Below are 18924 nucleotides of genomic sequence, written 5' to 3'. Positions count from 1 at the left end.
GACCTCCACACCTGTTACATGCCTTCTGTTTGTGAGTCACTGAAAAGTCCTTCTCAAACTGCTGGGTTTTTTTCTGAGTCTCAGGGCAGGTGACACTGATATCAGCTCTCTAAGAAGGGAATCTCAGTTTCCTATATAATTTTGGGACCCCTGGATATCAAACCCATTGGTTCTGCAAGTCAAATATTCTCAGGTTTTCTCTCCAGTGCAGATCCCAAGTGCCAGGGTGCCCAACATGGGGCACCAACCCCTCACTCCTCTAGAAAAAGCACTGCGTGGTGAAATTCCCTCTCTATTAAATGTTGCCACTCTGGGGGTGGGGTTTTTTGTAGGACTGTGTCTCTCCTTCTCCTACCCATCTTGGTGTGGTCCTTATTTTCACTGTTGTGGAGAGCACTTCCTACAGTTTCACTGTACATAGAATTCTAGGTTGACTTTTTTCTTTCTAGCACTTTAAGGCTGTCATTCTATTGTCTTTAGTTTTGATTTTTTTTTTCAGTACGGTATGCTCATTATATTCTAGCATTCTTTTTTTTTTTTTTTTAAATCATGGTAAGGTACACATAGCATCAGATTATTATTATTTTTTTAAGTAATCTCTACACCCAATGTGGGGCTCAAACTCACAACCCTAAGATCAAGAGGGCACCGGTGGCTCAGTTGGTTATAGGTACTAGAATAGTCAAATTCATAAAGTAAGAAAGCAGAATACCCATGGATGGGGGGAGAGGTGAATGGGGAATTACTGTTTAATGGGTCCAGAGTTTCAGTTTGAGATGATAAAAAAAATTCTAGAGGTGAATGATGGTGATGGTCGCACAACACAGTAAATGTAGTTAATGTTAATGAACTTAAAAATGGTTAAAATGGTAAATCTGATGCTATGTGTACCTTACAGTGAAAATATCTTTCAAAAGTGAAGGCAAAATAAAGACATTTCCAGACAAAAGCTGACAGAATCTATCTCCAGCAGGTAAGAACTCCTAGTAAAGGAAGTACTTTAGACTGTAAAAGAATATTAGACACATTATATAGCCAGTTTAAACCCACATACTCAGACTTCAAACCTTGAATCCTTACCACTATATCTCAGTATCTTTTCTGAGACTGAGAAAGTAAAAAAAAAAAAAAAAAAAAGTAAAATGACAACAGTTCCTTCTCTGACAGTACTGTAATATGGTTTCTAAGGATCATACTTTAAATTAAGTTAGTGGATTTAAGTTAATTAAGTTAATTAAGTTAAGTGGATTTAAATTAAGTTAGTGGATTTAGGTAGTATATCTGGTCTTTACACATACCTAATTATATATCCCAGAACATACTCAACTTTGGTTTGAAGGCAAACATTCCAAATTGTATTCTTTGTTATTTACCTAGATGATTCAAAACTGTATTACTGTATTGTATTGTATTATATTGTATTGTTATTAACTATTTTTTGTTCAGGAACAGGGATGGGGATGGAAAAAAAGATTTTTTTACTTCGTATTAGACTTTTTTAGATCATCCTGTTCTCTGTAATTTAAGTCTATGAATTTTAAAGTTTTAAAATTTAAAGGTCATAAATTTAAAATTTTTTTAAAGTTTAAAATTATATCCTGCCCTCTTTCAAAAAGAACTTTAAATCTCACTTCTTAGGAAAACATTTAATTTCTGCTCATTTCACAATTTTTTAAAAGAGGATGGAAAAAAGATATAAAATTAAGTGGCAAACCCTATGCCTGCATTCTCTGACAAGATAACTCACAATTATTTTAGAGATTTTTTTTTGCTATTGATCTTGAGCTCAGTCTAAGCATGAAAATCTCAGCAAGTTTTAATTATTTTTTATTTCAAAACTTGAGAATAATTATAGTTCATCTCATAACTTCTTACATGGCACAGCAAAGGCACAAAACTAACAATTTTCGAGCACTAAAATCTTGGCACTTGGTATATTTATGATTTTGAAACATTCATGAAATTAGAATCTGTGATAAAAGCATACGCATTACAGAAGCCTCGTATTGGGGACACACTGTCAATATGTAGATTTTCTGCTTCTGGATGTTTTGGGGTTTAAAAATTACAACAAAAATAGGAATGTTTCCTTTACATAACACTCCAAATTATCTTCTTATTCTTCTTCTGGGAGTAATATTACACAAAACATCGTAAATTAATAAAAGTAAAATAACCTAAATTTGTTCATCAGCATTTAACCTGAATAGTATAAACAAAGTGACTCGGAGAAAGAAAAAGAGTAGTAACTTCTTTAAACATTCAAATCGTCAAACAACTTCTCAGTTTCTTCAGGTACAGCTGTTGTCATCTTTGTGTTAGACTAAGCAAAGACAACGCTAAATGCACGTGCATGGGGTCCTCTAATTCTGTTGTAGGAAAGCATCCTTGAAGAAATTACTAAGCATTTACTATTTATTACAGTGAAAGGACAAAAGGTGCATTTCCTATTCCTCCTTTCCTTCTTTTGCCTCCCTCTCTTCCTCCTTCTGTCTATCCCACAGTCTAGATCTTTCTTTCTCTCTCTCTCTTACTGTCCATTTTACCTGGAAATTTTTCTAAACTCACACACTCCTTTCTAAGATTCCAGTACCCCCATCACCATCTCAAACTAGTATTAGTGTCTGTCAGTAGCTTCTTCCCACTCCAGTTTACTACCCTGTTGTCACTGTATTAATCTCTCTTCAAACTTGTCTGTGATCAGTCTCTTGCTTCAAAACCTCTTAACTCATCATTGCCTAGAGATTAAAATCGCAACCTCCTGGCATGGTTTATAGGATCTTTTATATCACAACTCCAACTTATTCTGGAAACCCAGTCTTTTCTGCTAGTACTCCTTTCTTCATGTCTCACCTTGATATTATACCCAATAATAATAGTTAACATTTATTGATAAGCTTACTATGTGCCAAGTACTTTCTCCATAAATGTTTTTTATTTACAAAGTTATGTGCCAGGCACTTTTTAAAGCACTTAACAAATAATAACTCAGGGCACCTGGCTGGCTCAGGTGGTAGAGCGTGCAACTGGACCTCAGGATTGAAGATGGAGCCCTACATTGGGTGAAGAGCCAACTTTATTTATTTATTTATTTTTTTAAAGATTTTATTTATTTATTCGACAGAGATAGAGACAGCCAGCAAGAGAGGGAACACAAGCAGGGGGAGTGGGAGAGGAAGAAGCAGGCTCATAGCGGAGGAGCCCGATGTGGGGCTCGATCCCATAACGCCAGGATCACGCCCTGAGCCGAAGGCAGACGCCCAACCGCTGTGCCACCCAGGCGCCCCAAGAGCCAACTTTAAAATTAAATAAAATAAAATGGTATTTTAAAAATCCCCTGTGGCGCCCAGGTGGCTCAGATGGTTAACTCTCTGCCTTAGGCTGAGATCATGATCCCAGGGTCCTGGAATCAAGCCCCGCACTGGGCTCCCTGCTCGGCGGCAGGGAGCCTATTTCTCCCTCTCCTTCTACTGCTCCCCCTGCTTGTGTTCTCTTGTCCTCTCTGTCAAATAAATAAATAAAATCTTTAAAAATAAATAAGTGAATAAAAACAAAAAAACTCAAATCATAACTCATTTAATCTTCATAACCCTTTGTGATAGGTGTTAGCATTATTCCCATTTTACTGTCTATTGACAGAAAGTAGATCAGTGGTTGCCTAGGGTTGGGAGGGATGGAGAAGTGGGAAGTAACTGCCAAATGGCATAGAGTTTCTTTATGGAGTGCTGGAAATTTTTGGAATCAGATAGTGGCAATGGCTGCACAACTTTGTAAATATACTAAAAACCAGGGAATTGTACATGCTAAATTCATAAATCATTAAATTTATTCGTTTATTATATGTTATTTGTTTAAAAATTATTGAAATTATTAAACTGGTTAATTATTTAAATAGTTCAGCAGAGACAGGCCAACCTTGAAGGAGATTATTTCCTATTTGTTGCTTTGACACAATAGCTGAATTCTTTGAAACATCTTATCTCATAGACAAATATTATCAATGTCAAATGATTTGGGCAAGAAATTTTGGTACAAAGCTAAGCCAGAAATCAGTGTAATCCTTTGAGATAACAGAGACAACCAGAAAAACAAAAGCACGTGCAGGACAAGGATCCTCGGTTAACACTCACCTCTTCCACAGGAGACCAGTACTTGCAGTGACTGCAGATGCTCCCAGGAAAGCCACCATCATTAGTCGTCGCTTCATCTGGGTGGGCTGTGATCCTCCGTGGTAACATCGAGAGCCCACAGCCAGTTCTGCCAAAGCAGAAAGGGAATGAAGACGAAACATTCTGTGGATAAAAAGTAGAAATGTTATTCCTAACTAGTGGTAGCAACAGTGATGACGAAATGATGAAGATGACAGTATCAACATCGCCAACACATTACGGACTTACAATGGCAAACACTTTACAATACCATATAGTACCCCATTTACTCCTCAGAACAATTGCATGAGAAAAATACTACTTATAAACCTGATATATCAGTCAAACTACAATTATAAGACAAAAACACATGATAATTTGAACAGGAAAAGTTTAACGTAAAGCATTATTAATTATAACAGGGTTAAAATACTAAGGGTTAAAAAGATAACAGATATTGGGAGCAGCTACTATTTTGAGGGCTGATGCAGAACAACAAGAGAGGAATAAATCTGTAAAGGGGCCACTCTCAAGAGGGCTGAGATACAGACCTGCGGTGAGGTCATGGCCATGGATGTCTGAGAAATTTACTAAAGTGCCAGGCCAACAGAAGTCACTATAAAGTCATCTAGTAGGAGAACTCAACATGTCAATGGAAATCGGGAAAGTACCCATGGGAAGATGTCAGAGGAGGGAACTCACTGGGAAACTGCATTTGGGAGTACTGCTGCTAAAACTACCTACGGGTTGCAAGACCCAGGATGTCCCACATGCTGCTGGCCACTGCGTGCTACAGCGCACACAAGAATCAGGAAGAAAAACTTCTTCCTTCTCTAGTCTCCCTCTACCCCTTCTACTGACAAACCCTAACAAAAGCTGGCAAGAGAGAAATTTCCAGTATTACAAAAAGGACAATGAAAGATAGATTTAGAATTGCAAAGCAACAGATCTGTAAGTGGCACAACCATTTTACAGATACGGAAACTGAGATACAGTGACTTGTTCTAGAGTATGCATCTAGGAAGTAGGTCCAGAATCTAAAATAAATGGACTAACACCAGAACCCAGGTTTTTAACTAGAACACTTTGCTGCCCCCCTACCTTGTAATGTTGATACTGTTTTTGTTAAAGTAATTTAAATTTTCATTAAATCCTTTTCGCTCCCAGGTCCTTGTAAGGACTTCTACCCACCAAACTCTTTAATTTCATACTTACAACTTCACCTGTTCCTTTCATCGTTTACCTCAGAAATATCTGTATTAGGTCATATTATTGTTCAAAAAACATTCACTCTCCCATCCCCCATCCCATAGGCAAATACTCTTTTCTACACTCCTCATTTTGGCTATGTATCCTGCCATTGAACTTGCTCTGGCCAACAGAATGTGGGCCAGTTCCACAAAGCACATTTAAGTAGTATTGCTGTTAGCCTTCTTATGCTCCTGCACTCTATGAAGAGAAGATCATGCCCCAAGTAGACATGATCCTTCAACCTGGGTTCCATAATGAACATATCTCAGCCTGAGCCAGGCACTATGAAGACCAGCTGAGCCAGCTGAGCATAACCGACCTACAGAATGCTAGTGAGAAATAAATGTTTATGATTATAAGCCACTAAAATTGGGGGTTGTTTACTGCCACAGCAAAAGCTAACTAATTCAGCATATAGAGAATTATTGGGAAGTTCTCATTCAACAAAAATGTTTTAAGTTCACCAGCCCTGTGTAAGACCTAAAAAGCCAAAAAGAATTTTACATTCTAATTAGGCAAGATATACATGAAACATTTTTAAATGATATGTTTCTAAACTGGTATCCTGAAGTATAAAAATATTAGGGTATAGATATTAAAGAATTAAAAAAAATTTTAAATATCAGGGTAAGACTAGGTTAGTCAGCAAGGCTTTTGTTTAGTTCTGAGATTCAAAATAAAAAATATACAATTTTGATCAAGTCATAGAAATTTCATGGACACCCCAAACAACAGGACCATTTCTGGCACCTCTATACAGAGAATTGATAGAAAATGATTTTTTTCCTCTAGACAGTATCTTGAGGCCAGAGTATAGTCTTCATTCTTTTATTTGACCAGGCAGACTGAAAGAGAAAGGGGCATTTCTTCCTGGTTATATGACTTTTTATAGTGGCAATTCATTCAAATCACATAAAGTATTCATTCTCCTCTCCTTTGATTGTCCCAAAGCACACAGTTCACTGCTTTCTAATTTAAATTATCTTGTACTTTATACATATCTTCCTATGGCAATTAATACATTTGTTCATATGTAAGTTTGCCTTCCCCATTTGGATTTTACCCTCCTTTAAAAAAAATTTATTTTTTTCCTCATCATAAACATACCGTCTAGTACGGGGCCTGTTACACAGATGTTTAAAATATTTAACTATGTAATGTACCTTCACATAACGGTGAAGGTACAAATCACACAGGTACTGGCTCCTAACACTTAAGTATACTTCTAAGCCCCAATATACTAAGAAAAGTATGTCTTTTACCATTTGGGTTCATATCAAGTTAGACTACTTAGCTGTCTCTTAAGATCACAGAGCCAGTTACTAACTCTTCTCTGGGACCTATACCTATCATCTCTTAAGTAAACCTTTCCCCTAGCCTTCTTCATTCAACCTAGGCCCAATTTCAAAGTTGGAGCTAAATCCTGCTCTTATGGACAAAGTGGGAAAAGAATTATTTTTCTCTTCTATTTCTTATGACCTAAGCTGCAGCAACACAATTCTTTTTTTTTTTTTTTTAAGATTTTATTTATTTATTTGACAAAGATAGAGACAGCCAGCGAGAGAGGGAACACAAGCAGGGGGAATGGGAGAGGAAGAAGCAGGCTCATAGCGGAGGAGCCTGATGTGGGGCTCGATCCCATAACGCCGGGATCACGCCCTGAGCCGAAGGCAGACGCTTAACCGCTGTGCCACCCAGGCGCCCCAGGAACACAATTCTTATACCCTTCCCCAACCCCAGAAATCATCTCATTTTACTGCACATATTCTAGCAAAATATAGCACCAAGGAGACTGTCCATTATATTTTCTTCCTGCCTGTCAACAACTGATTCACTTTTAAAATAACATTTCCCAAGCCCACAGTGCATTCAGATACACAGCATTGCTTTTGTCTATAATAAAAATGAATACTCTGATTTCTCTTCAGATCAAATAGATCTTTCTCCTTATAATAAAAATGAGCACAACTAAAACATATAACTGGAGAAAACATTATTCATCACTGACAACAGAAAGAAAAGAGCACTCAGAAATTTTCAATGTGAAAGGCAAATAACATAACCATTTCAAAAGTATGAAAAGGCAAAGAGTGTGTAAAATGGGAAGATAAATTCATAATTAACCAGATATTCTCCATAAATAGACATATGTCCAAATAACAGACATCTCAGAAATAAGTTCACCAATGTAATAAACCCATTTTTCAGTAAAAAAAAAATAAATACACATATGATCAAATAGGTAAGCCAGAATCACTTGAGAAGGTCATCTGAATTCTGGACTGAGAATTCTGATCATATATACAACAGGAAACTAGCAGATACCTTAAATTGGAAAATAACCCAATGAAAGTATTTTCTTAAAGAACAGCTATTTACCAGTAGTAAATAGAATAAACCGCAAACAACAAAGGCAGAGAGAACTAATGCGAGTAGTGAGTACAGCCAGAAGGCAATTAATAACCTAAGTATGGGTGATAAGTGCTTAGATGATAAGTACAGAAACCAAAAATAAAATAAAATTAAATGTCCAAAGAGAGACAAAACCATCAGATATCATTGTCCAAAACATATTAATATGTAAGTGTGAAGGAGATATGGAAGACAGAAAGGAGAAAGAGATTAAAACAATAACACTAAGCAGCAGATGGTAGAAAGTGAAATGGAATAGGAATCCAATGACCAATGACCTAGTCTCAATTCTAGTACCGAACAGCTGTGCACAAAGGAAGCTTATTCTTCCTTCAGGAAGAATTTGATAAAATGAGAGAACTGCCTAATTGGGCTTTAGGGTTCCTTTTATTTCTTAATGCTCTCTAATCTTGATGAAAACTATATGGCAAAATTTAATCTATTTCATTTGAGGTTGAGGGAGAGTAAGACCATATCATAGAATTAAGATTTATTAGTGTTCAGAATCCATGTCCATATGCTCTGGTGCTAGAAGATTTTAAATTTTTGAAAGTCTGAGTTTCACTAACAGTTGACTTACATTTTGATATTCCAATTCAAATGTTAATGTCTACATCTCATTTCACCCCGGGTTTTAATCTCATTCCCCAAAGTATGCATCAAAAGATATATGGGGGGGGGGGCGCCTGGGTGGCGCAGCCGTTAAGCATCTGCCTTCAGCTCAGGGCGTGATCTCGGCGTTATGGGATTGAGCCCCACATCAGGCTCCTCCGCTATGAGCCTGCTTCTTCCTCTCCCACTCCCCCTGCTTGTGTTCCCTCTCTCGCTGGCTGTCTCTGTCAAATCAATAAAATCTCTAAAAAAAAAAAAAAAAAAAAAAGATATATCCAGGGGCACCTGGCTGGCTCAGTTGGTGGAGCATGATCTCGGGGTTATGAGCTCAAGCCCCACATTCGGTGTAGAGATTACTCACAAATTTTAAAAATCTTAAAAAAAAAAAAAAAAGATATATCTACTGATCTTCTCCAGTGCAATTTTCAAAGTTGCCAAGTAAACAAAGAAAAAAAAAAAAAACAAACCCCTGAGGAAAGACTCTATTATAATTTAACTCCTAAATTAGTAGTGAAGAAAGAGTGTAACTAGTTGACTGTATTAATTTTTGATGAGAGACCATGTAAACAGATTTACGGAGATCAGCTTTCCAATTGAGTCTGGAAAATTGAATAGGCCAACTGGCAGAGATCAGCTTTCCAATTGAGTCTGGAAAATTGAATAGGCCAACTGGCAGCAGTTATGCAGTAATGAAGCATGTTTATGAGAAGGATTAAATTAAACCAGAAGGAGTGCACTTTTTCTTCCTTAACAGTACCCCCCCCAAAAGGCATGCCTCTAAAAAGTAGCTTTCATATGAATTGAAAAAAAGATGAAGAGGTATTTCCAACCAAGAAATGTCAAGGGAGGCAAGTGAAACATAATTTTGTTACCAAAGGAAAGCATTATCTATCCAACAAGAAACAGAACAAGATTTTTAAAACCTGTAACAACGTAACATTGCTGCGTTTCTGTATTAAGACTATTAAGTTTAATATATTGCTTTTGATAACTTTCAAAGGGTCACAGGATCAAGAAATCATTTAATTCAACATCTTTATTTTACAGATAAAGAAAACAGATCGAGATAAGTCATGTGGATTACTTACAGCTAATTAGTACAAAAACCTACAATAAATCCTAGAATACTTGATTCCCAAGTAAATAACCTAAAGGGGAAAAAACTTTTTAATAACTGTTTTCAGCAAAATAAATGTTATAGCCACACTCCAAAAAGAGATCAAATGCCGACTAAAGATAAACAATAGTATAACATAATACAAAGGAATATAAATATTAAATATGCTAATCATAAAATATTAAATTATTTCACAAACCAACAGAAAGTTGGGCTAAGGAAATTTAAAAAGTTGGAGAAAGAAGTAAAAATGGCTCTGAGAACTATGAAAAGATACTTAATCTCATTAATAACAAGAGAATGTATATTAAAACTATACTAAGATACTGCTTTTCACTTATCAAGCTTGCAAAAGATTGCAAGCTTGCAAAAGTATTGCACACTTCTTGGCAATACTGTAGAAATGGCACTGCTAAGGGATGTGTTAAGCTGGTACAATGTACTTCCTAAAAGAAAAAGAAAATGGTACAATCTATGGAGGGCAATTTGGCAATATTCACTAAAATCATCCATATAAAACTGCATCCAGTGACCAAGCAATTGCACCTCTGATAAAATATCCTAATGATATACTTGTACACCTGTGAAATTACACACACACACACACACACACACACACACACACACACACAGAGTTATTCAGCACATCATGGTTGGTAACAGCAACAGATTAAATCCACCTCAGTGTTCACCAGGAGAGGACTGGCTAAACCACGATAAAAACATACAAGGCAATACCGCGTAGCAATAAACAGGGAATGTAAAAACTATGTATGGATTTGAAGAGTTTCATGAGATAGTGTTATTTTAAAAAAACCAAGCTGTGGAATAGCATATGTTACCCTTTTATGTAAAATGAAGACAAATAAGAATGTATATTTGCATATTCCTATTAAGTAACTCTGGAAGGACATACAATAAAGTTATTCTGTGTCTCTTGACAAGGAGATTTACAATACACTACTTCATTTTTAAACATTTTTTAAAAGATTTATGTATTTGAAAGAGAGAGAAAAAATGCAAGCAGGGGAGGGGCAAAGGGAGACAGTACAGAGCCCAATGTGGGGCTCAATCTCACGACCCTGAGATCACGACCTGAGTGGGAACCAAGAGGCATATGCTCAACCAACTGAGCCACTCAAGCGTCCCTATACTACTTCATTTTTAAAACTAAACTATACTTATGTATTTATCCATGTAAACGAATATATAGTATTTCTTACAAACATTTTTTTTTAAGATTTATTTGAGACAGAGAAAGCAACAGAAATAGAGAAAGAGAGAGCACAAGCTGGGAGGAGAGGGAGAAGCAGGCTCCCCACTGAGTAGTGGGGCTCCTGGGGTCATGACCTGAGCCGAAGGCTGACGCTTCACCAACTGAGCCACCCAGACGCCCTCTCATAAACTTTTTTTTAAAGGCAGAATATGTACATGCCAACTAAATGTAAAATAAATGTTTTTTAATTATAAAAAAAATGAAATAATGCAAATAAAATTTAATGCTCTTCTGGGGAAGATTCCCTTTATGCTTTACATATAAAAAATAAAGGCAGGTCCAGGAGACTGTTTCAATCTCCTCAGCTAGGGACTATCATTACCATCCCAAACAGTGGGCACAGGCCCAATAATGTCTTAGCAATCAACCCATATCATGGTAAGTTTCCCTAGTAAGATAAGTTTTACCGAAATCAAATTCATATCCTAATACTCTGATTATCGGCACATCCTGATTCAACTTACTCAACTACTAGAATTCCATACCTTATCCTGATCCTGACTTAAAATATCTGCTTGCGCTTTTCTACATGATTAATTGCCTTCAGTTTCTGATCTCTGACAACTGCACATCTAAAGAACTGCTTGGTTCTTCCAACCCTGACACTGGCCTAAATAAACCTCTGGTATATACTATTACCAACTGTTACCCAGCACTACTATTAAAAGCAACATCTGCAGGGTGCCTGGGTAGCTCAGTCAGCTAAGCAGCTGCCTTCAGCTCAGGACATGATCTCAAGTTCTGGGATCGAGCCCCATGTCGTGCTCCCTGCTCAGCAGGGAGTCTGTTTCTCCTCTCCCTCTGCCCCTTCCCTTGCTTGTGCTCTCTCACTCTCAAGTAAATAAATAAAATCTTGAAAAGGAAGGAAGGAAGGAAGGAAGGAAGGAAGGAAGGAAGATCTGTAATTCTGAGGCCAAGATAAATTTTCGAAATCTACCCAAATATGGCTACCAACAAAATTTAGACCTCAGTTAAATAAAACTTCAAGGTTCCAAAGTGTTTAGTTTACATGAACCAAGAACTTGAGGAAATAAGAACCGTGTGTCCTTTCTGTGTTTCCACGATCTAATATAACATCTGGAATACGTGATATATGTATGTGATGGTTCAGTGCATTCTGTGAAACAGAAATATGATTGAGAACTACGTTGTAAAATCAGCACTATCGGGGGTGCCCACAAGGATTCACACTACTCATCTCAGGGACAGTTATATATTAGCCCTGGAACTGAAGGCCATCAGAGCCTCAACCATTAAGTATCTAAATTATATATTTCACTCTCCTTTATTCTATTACCATGCTAAGTATGTTATGATTCTAATTCAGCTTCCTCTTTAGATTGCCTTCGAAGAGAGAACATGATGATCAGAAGATGAGAGGATCCTATTTCTCATGCCAGCTGTATTTCTCATGGTAAATTAATAAACTGGCAATCTGGTTTAACCTACTATGATACTAGTTTGCCTAGAAAAGCTTTTCTGAATCTGACCAATTCCAAGACATAAGTTACAACCTGGTGACTCTCAAGGTTCAAGAGCCAGCAGACCTGGTACCATGGGGACATCTTGACCCTCTACCTTGACATTTCATTCAAATTTCCACACTGGAACAGATCCCAGTGAGAATTTCCCAAAAGTTTTGTATGGCCAGAGTCACTGAACCTAGAGAACCACTCTCACCTTCCTTTTCCCCTGTGTAATGAAGTTAGGGGAAGGCAATAAAAGGAAAATTATGGAAATACTGATTTGCTGGACAGGATACAGATTTTTGGATAGAACAAGCAAGACTACTTGCATTTTTGTTTACAAGTAAGATAGAAATACATTTTTATTATCAAAAATGTCATCGTAGGGGCACCTGGCTGGCTCAGTCCATTAAGCATCTGACTCTTGATTTTGGCTCCGGTAATTATCCCAGGATCCTGGGACTGAGCCCCGCATTGGGCTCCCTGCTCAGCCCAAGGCCTGCTTCTGCCTCTCCCACTCCCCCTACTGTGTTCACTCTCTCGCTGCCTCTCTGTCAAATAAATAAATAAAAACATTTTAAAAGATAAATATTTATTGATTTAAACAGAAATATAAGTTCACTAATGATAAATAATTATAAATATGATGACTATATAATAGTATATTAAACTAGAAATGAGAAGAGTCAAGTTTCTGGCTTGGATATATCGTTTCTATATGTCTTTTTTTTTTTATAGTATTTATTTTGTTATATTAGTCACCATACAGTACATCCCCAGTTTTTGATGCAATGTTCCATGATCCATTATTTGCATAGAACACCCAGTGCACCATGCAATATGTGCCCTCCTTAATACCCATCACCGGCCTATCCCAATCCCCCAACCCCCTCCCCTCTGAAGCCCTCGGTTTGTTTCCCAGAGTCCACAGTCTCTCATGGTTCATTCCCCCTTCTGTTCACTGCCCCTGTTCTTCCCTTCCTTCTACCAATCTTCCTATTTCTTATGTTCCATAAATGAGTGAAACCATATGATAACTGTCTTTCTCTGCTTGACTTATTTCACTTAGCATAATCTTCTCCAGTCCCGTCCATGTTGCTACAAATGTTGTGTAATCGTTCTTTCTGATGGCTAATATTCCATTGTATATATGGACCACATCTTCTTAATCCAGTCATCTGCTGAAGGGCATCTCGGCTCCTTCCACGATTTAGCTATTGTGGACAATGCTGCTATGAACATTGGGGTGCATATGGCTCTTTTCTTCACTACGTCTGTATCTTTGGGGTAAATACCCAGTAGTGCAATTGCTGGATCATAGGGTAGCTCAATTTGTAACTTTTTAAGGGATCTCCACACTGTTTTCCAAAGTGGCTGTACCAACTTACATTCCCAACAACAGTGTAAGAGGGATCCCCTTTCTCCACGTGCTCTCCAACATTTGTTGTTTCCTGCCTTGTCAATTTTTGCCATTCTAACTGGCATAAGGTGGTATCTCAAGGTGGTTTTGATTTGAATTTCCCTGATGGCTAATGATTTTGAACATTTTTTCATGTGTCCGTTAGCCATTTGTATGTCTTCATTGGAAAAGTGTCTGTTCATATCTCCTCCCCATTTTTTGATTTGATTATTTGTTTCACATGTATTGAGCTTGAGAAGTTCTTTGTAGCTCTTGGATACTAATCTTTTTTTTTTTTTTTTAAAGATTTTATTTATTTATTCGACAGAGATAGAGACAGCCAGCGAGAGAGGGAACACAAGCAGGGGGAGTGGGAGAGGAAGAAGCAGGCTCATAGCGGAAGAGCCTGATGTGGGGCTCGATCCCATAACACCGGGATCACGCCCTGAGCTGAAGGCAGACGCTTAACCGCTGTGCCACCCAGGCGCCCCTGGATACTAATCTTTTATCTCTGGTGTCATTTGCAAATATCTTCTCCCATTCCGTGGGCTGCCTCTTAGTTTTTTTGACTGTTTCCTTGGCTGTGCAGAAGCTTTTTATCTTGATGAAGTCCCACAAGTTCATTTCTTCTTTTGTTTCTCCTGACTTTGGAGATGTGTCATGAAAAAAGTTGCTGTGGCCGATGTCAAAGAGGTTACAGCCTATGTTCTCCTCTAGGATTTTGATGGATCCTGTCTCACATCGAGGTTTTTCAACCATTTGGAGTTTATCTTTGCGTATGGTGTGAGAGAGTGGTCAAGTTTCATTCTTTTGCATGTAGCTGTCCAATTTTCCCAGCACCACTTATTGAAGAGACTTTCTTTTTTCCACCGGATGTTTTTTCCTGCTTTATCAAAGATTAGTTGCCCAAAGAGCCAAAAGTCCATTTCTGGGTTCTCTATTCCGTTCCATTGGTCTATGTGTCTGTTTTTGTGCCAGACCATGCTCTGCTTGTGATCACAGCTTTGTAGCACAGCTTGAAATCTGGCAATGTGATGCCCCCAGCTTTGTTTTTCCTTTTCAAGAATTCCTTGGCGATTTGGGCCCTTTTCTGGTTCCACACAAATTTAATGGCTGTTTGTTCCAGCTCTTTGAAAAATGTCATTGGTATTTTGATTGGGATGGCATTGAAAGTGTAGATTGCTCTGGGTAGCACAGACATTTTAACTATGTTTATTCTTCCGATCCATGAGCATGGAATATTTTTCCATACTTTTGTGTCTTCTTCAATGTCTTTCAAGAGTGATTTGTAGTTTCTAGAATATAGGTCCTTTACGTCTCTGGTTAAGTTAATTCTGAGATAACGTATGATTTTCAGTGCTATTGTAAATGGGATGGATTCCCTAACTTCTCTTTCTTCAGTCTCATTGTTCGTGTATAGAAATGCAACTGAATTTTGAGCATTGATTTTGTATCCCGCCACATTACTGAATTGCTCTATAACTTCTAATAGTTTGGGAGTGGATTCTTTTGGGTTTTCCATATAGAGTATCATGTCATCTGTGAAGAGAGACAGTTTGACTTCTTCTTTGCCAATTTGAATACCTTTTATCCCTTTTTGTTGTCTGACTGCTGTTGCAAGGACTTCTAGTACTATGTTGAATAATAGTGGCGAGAGTGGGCATCCTTGTTGTGTTCTTGATCTTAAGGGAAAGGCTCTCAGCTTTTCCCCATTGAAAATGATATTTGCTGTAGGCTTTTCATAGATGGTTTTTATGAAATTGAGGAATGTACCCTCTATCCCTACACTCTGAAGGGTTTTTAATCAGGAAAGGATGCTGTGTTTTGTCAAATGCTTTTTCTGCATCAATTGAAAGGATCATATGGTTCTTGACTCTTTTCTTGTTGATATGATCCATCACACTGATCGATTTGCGAATGTTGCACCACTGCTGCATCCCAGGGATGAATCCCACTTAGTCTTGATGGATAATCCTTTTAATGTACTGGTGGATCCTATTAGCTAGGATCTTGTTGAGAATTTTGGTGTCCATATTCATCAGGGAAATCAGTCCGTAATTCTCCTTTTTGATGGGATATTTGCCTGGTTTGGGGATCAAGGTAATACTGGCCTCACAGAACGAGTTTGGTAGTTTTCCTTCTGTTTCTATTTTTTGAAACAGCTTCAGGAGAATAGGTATTATTTCTTCTTTGAATGTTTGGTAGAATTCCCCAGGGAATCCGTCAGGCCCTGGACTCTTGTTTTGGGGGAGGTTTTTGATCACTGCTTCAATCTCTTCATAATTAATCGGTCTGTTTAAATAATCAATTTCTTCCTGTTTCAGTCTTGGTAGTTTATAGGTTTCCAGGAAGGCATCCATTTCTTCCAGGTTGTTTAATTTATTGGCATAAAGCTGTTGATAAAAGTTTCTAATGATCCTTCCTATTTCATTGGTGTTGGTTGTGATCTCTCCCCTTGCATTCATAATTTTATTAATTTGGGTCCTTTCTCTATTCTTTTGAATAAGTCTGGTCAGTGGCTTATCGACTTATTTATTCTTTCAAAGAACCAGCTTCTAGTTCTGTCGATTTGCTCTACTGTGCTCCTGGTTTCTAATTCATTGATCTCTGCTCTAATCTTGATCACCTGCCTTCTCGTGTGTGGGTTAGGCCTGTTCTTCTGTTCCAGCTCCAGCTCCTTGAGGTGAGAATATAAAAACTGCATTTTAGATTTTTCTATTCTTTTGAGTGAGGCTTGGATGGCTACGTATTTTCCCCTTAGGACCGCCTTTGCAATGCCCCATAGGTTTAGACCGACGTGTTTTCATTCTCATTGGTCTCCAGAAATTGTTTAAACTGATTTTTAATTTCCTGGTTTACCCAATCATTCTTGAGAGGATCATTCTTAGTTTCCAAGTATTTGAGTTTCTTTCAAATTTTTCCTTGTGATTGAGTTCCAGTTTCAAAGCATTGTGGTCTGAGAATATGCAGGGAATAATCTCAGTCTTTTGGTATTGGTTGAGACCTGTTTTGTGACCCAGTATATGGTCTATTCTGGAGAAAGTTCCATGTGCATTCGAAAAGACTGAGTATTCTGTTGTTCTGGGGTGTAGTGTTCTATATATATCTATGAGGTCCACCTGGTCCAGTATGTCATTCAAAGCTCTTGTTTCTTTGTTGATTTTCTGCTTAGGTGATCTGTCTATTGCTGAGAGTGGAGTGCTGAGGTCCCCTACTATTAACATATTATTATCTATATGTCTCTTTATTCTGGTTAAGAGGTGGCTTGTGTATCTTGCTGCTCCCCTGTTGGGGGCATATATATTTTTAATTGTCATATCCACTTGTTGGATACATCCTTTAAGAATAATATAGTGCCCTTCTGTATCTCTAACTATAGTCTTTAGTTTAAAATCCAATCTGTTTGATATGAGAATTGCTACCCCAGCTTTTTTTTGAGGTCCACTGGCGTGAAAGATGGTTTTCCATCCCTTCACTTTCAGTCTGAATGTATCTTTAGGTTCAAAATGAGTCTCTTGTAGACAGCAAATGGATGGGTCATGTCTTTTTATCCAATCTGCAACCCTGTGGTGTTTTATGGGAGCATTTAGGCCATTCACATTGAGAGTGATTATTGAGAGATATGATTTTAATGATGTCATGTTGCCTGTGAAGTCTCTGTTTGTATAGATTGTAAATTTCTGTTCTGTATCACTCTTGGGGCCTTTTTACTTTTATAGAACCCCCCTTAATATCTCCTGTAGGGCTGGTTTCGTGGTTACGAATTCCTTCAGTTTCTGCCGATCCTGGAAGGTCCTTATCTCTCCATCAATTCTGAATGACAGCCTTGCTGGATAAAGGATCCTTGGCTGCACGTTCTTCTCAGATAGAGGTTTGAAAATAACCTGCCAACCCTTCCTAGCCTGCCAGGTCTCTGTAGACAGGTCTGACGTTATTCTGATATTTTTCCCTCTGTACATAAGGATTTTCTTCCCCCTGGCCGCTTTTGATACTGTATCCTTAGATCTAATATTTGCGAATTGCAGTATGACGTGACGTGGTGTAGGTCTGTTCTCATTGACCTTGGGAAGGGCCCTCTCTGCTTCTTGGACATGAATGCTTATTTCCTTTGCCAGATTAGGGAAGTTCTCAGCTACAATTTGTTCAAATATCTCTTCTAGACCTCTCTCTTTCTCCACCCCCTCGGGGATACCGGTAATTCTGACATTGGAACGTTTCATTGAGTCAGTAATCTCCCATAATCTACATTCTTGAGATTGGATTTTTTTGAGCCAAGTTTCTGTTTTTACTTTCTCTTCTACCATCCCATCCTCCAATTCACTAATTCGTTCTTCTGCCTCATTTACCCTGGCCGTCAGAGCATCTAGTTTAGACTGCATTTGATTCATAGCATTTTCAATTTCTGCCAGACTCGCTCTCATTTCTGCCCTTAGAGATTCTACAATCTCATTAATATTTTCGTTAATAGTTTTTTAAAGCCTACACATCATCTTGACCATTGTTACTCTGAACTCCATTTCTGACAATTTGGTTATATCCATATCTATCAGTTCTGTGACAGAGGCCACAGACTCATTATCTTTTCTTTGCTGGGGGGGTTTCTCCTCCTCCTCATTCTGATGAGGAGAGGTTGTGGGGATGCCCAGAGCCCAAATTATTGACCAGGACCCAGGAAGCGTGCACTTATTTTATAGGGACCTTAGGGATGTGGGTCTTGATTTTTCAGCCTGCCTTCTGGGGGGAGGGGACTGCCACGCTGATATTCAGGCAACCCTGCTTAGGTAGAGTTGCCCCATCCCCTGCGAGGAGGGATGGCATGGGCACAATGTGAGCCGGTATTTCCGGGCTTTTGTTCTCTGGCGGCTTTCCTGGCGGTTTTCTGTGCCTCTTCTGAGAGTCAGAGCAGCAGTGGCCGAATCCTAGCCTCTGTCTCAGAACAGAAAGATCACAGTCCGCTCTCCACTGAGCTCTCCTGGACACTTTAACTCTATTTCTGTCGGTGCTGCCAAAAACCCTGCAGCGTCCCGGGATGTGCACCCCACAGCCGGTGTCCCAGCCCTCACTTCCAGGGTCGCCACGTCTCTGTCCTTTGTGGGTCCAACACCACCAGCTGCCCCTGGTTCCCATGCACGCTCCCGAGCTCCCTGTTTCAGTGTGGTTCGCACATGCTCTGGAGCGCCGGTTTTCAGTCTGGTCACGCACGCACGCACTCCCAAGCTCCCGGTATCAGTCCGGTTCCAGTG

The 18924-nt window shown here is 38.5% G+C and overlaps 1 protein-coding gene across 4 annotated transcripts in view; it reads right to left on the bottom strand.

Moving 5' to 3' along the window:
- The window catches only part of MICU1 (mitochondrial calcium uptake 1), a 233748-nt gene that overhangs the window by 175411 nt on the left and 39413 nt on the right, over positions 1–18924 (bottom strand). For all 4 annotated transcript variants that reach the window (XM_045783578.2, XM_045783582.2, XM_045783581.2 and 1 more), the window contains exon 2: positions 4131–4292. In XM_045783578.2, coding sequence (XP_045639534.2) covers positions 4131–4291 — 161 coding nt within the window. In that variant the 5' untranslated portion in view covers position 4292. The remainder of the gene's footprint in view (positions 1–4130; positions 4293–18924) is intronic.

The sequence above is a fragment of the Ursus americanus genome, chromosome 6 (assembly GCF_024610735.1).
Source record: "Ursus americanus isolate L20-20 chromosome 6, mUrsAme1.1.p, whole genome shotgun sequence".
NCBI lineage: Eukaryota > Metazoa > Chordata > Mammalia > Carnivora > Ursidae > Ursus > Ursus americanus.
This window is presented reverse-complemented; position numbering and strand designations above follow the sequence as displayed.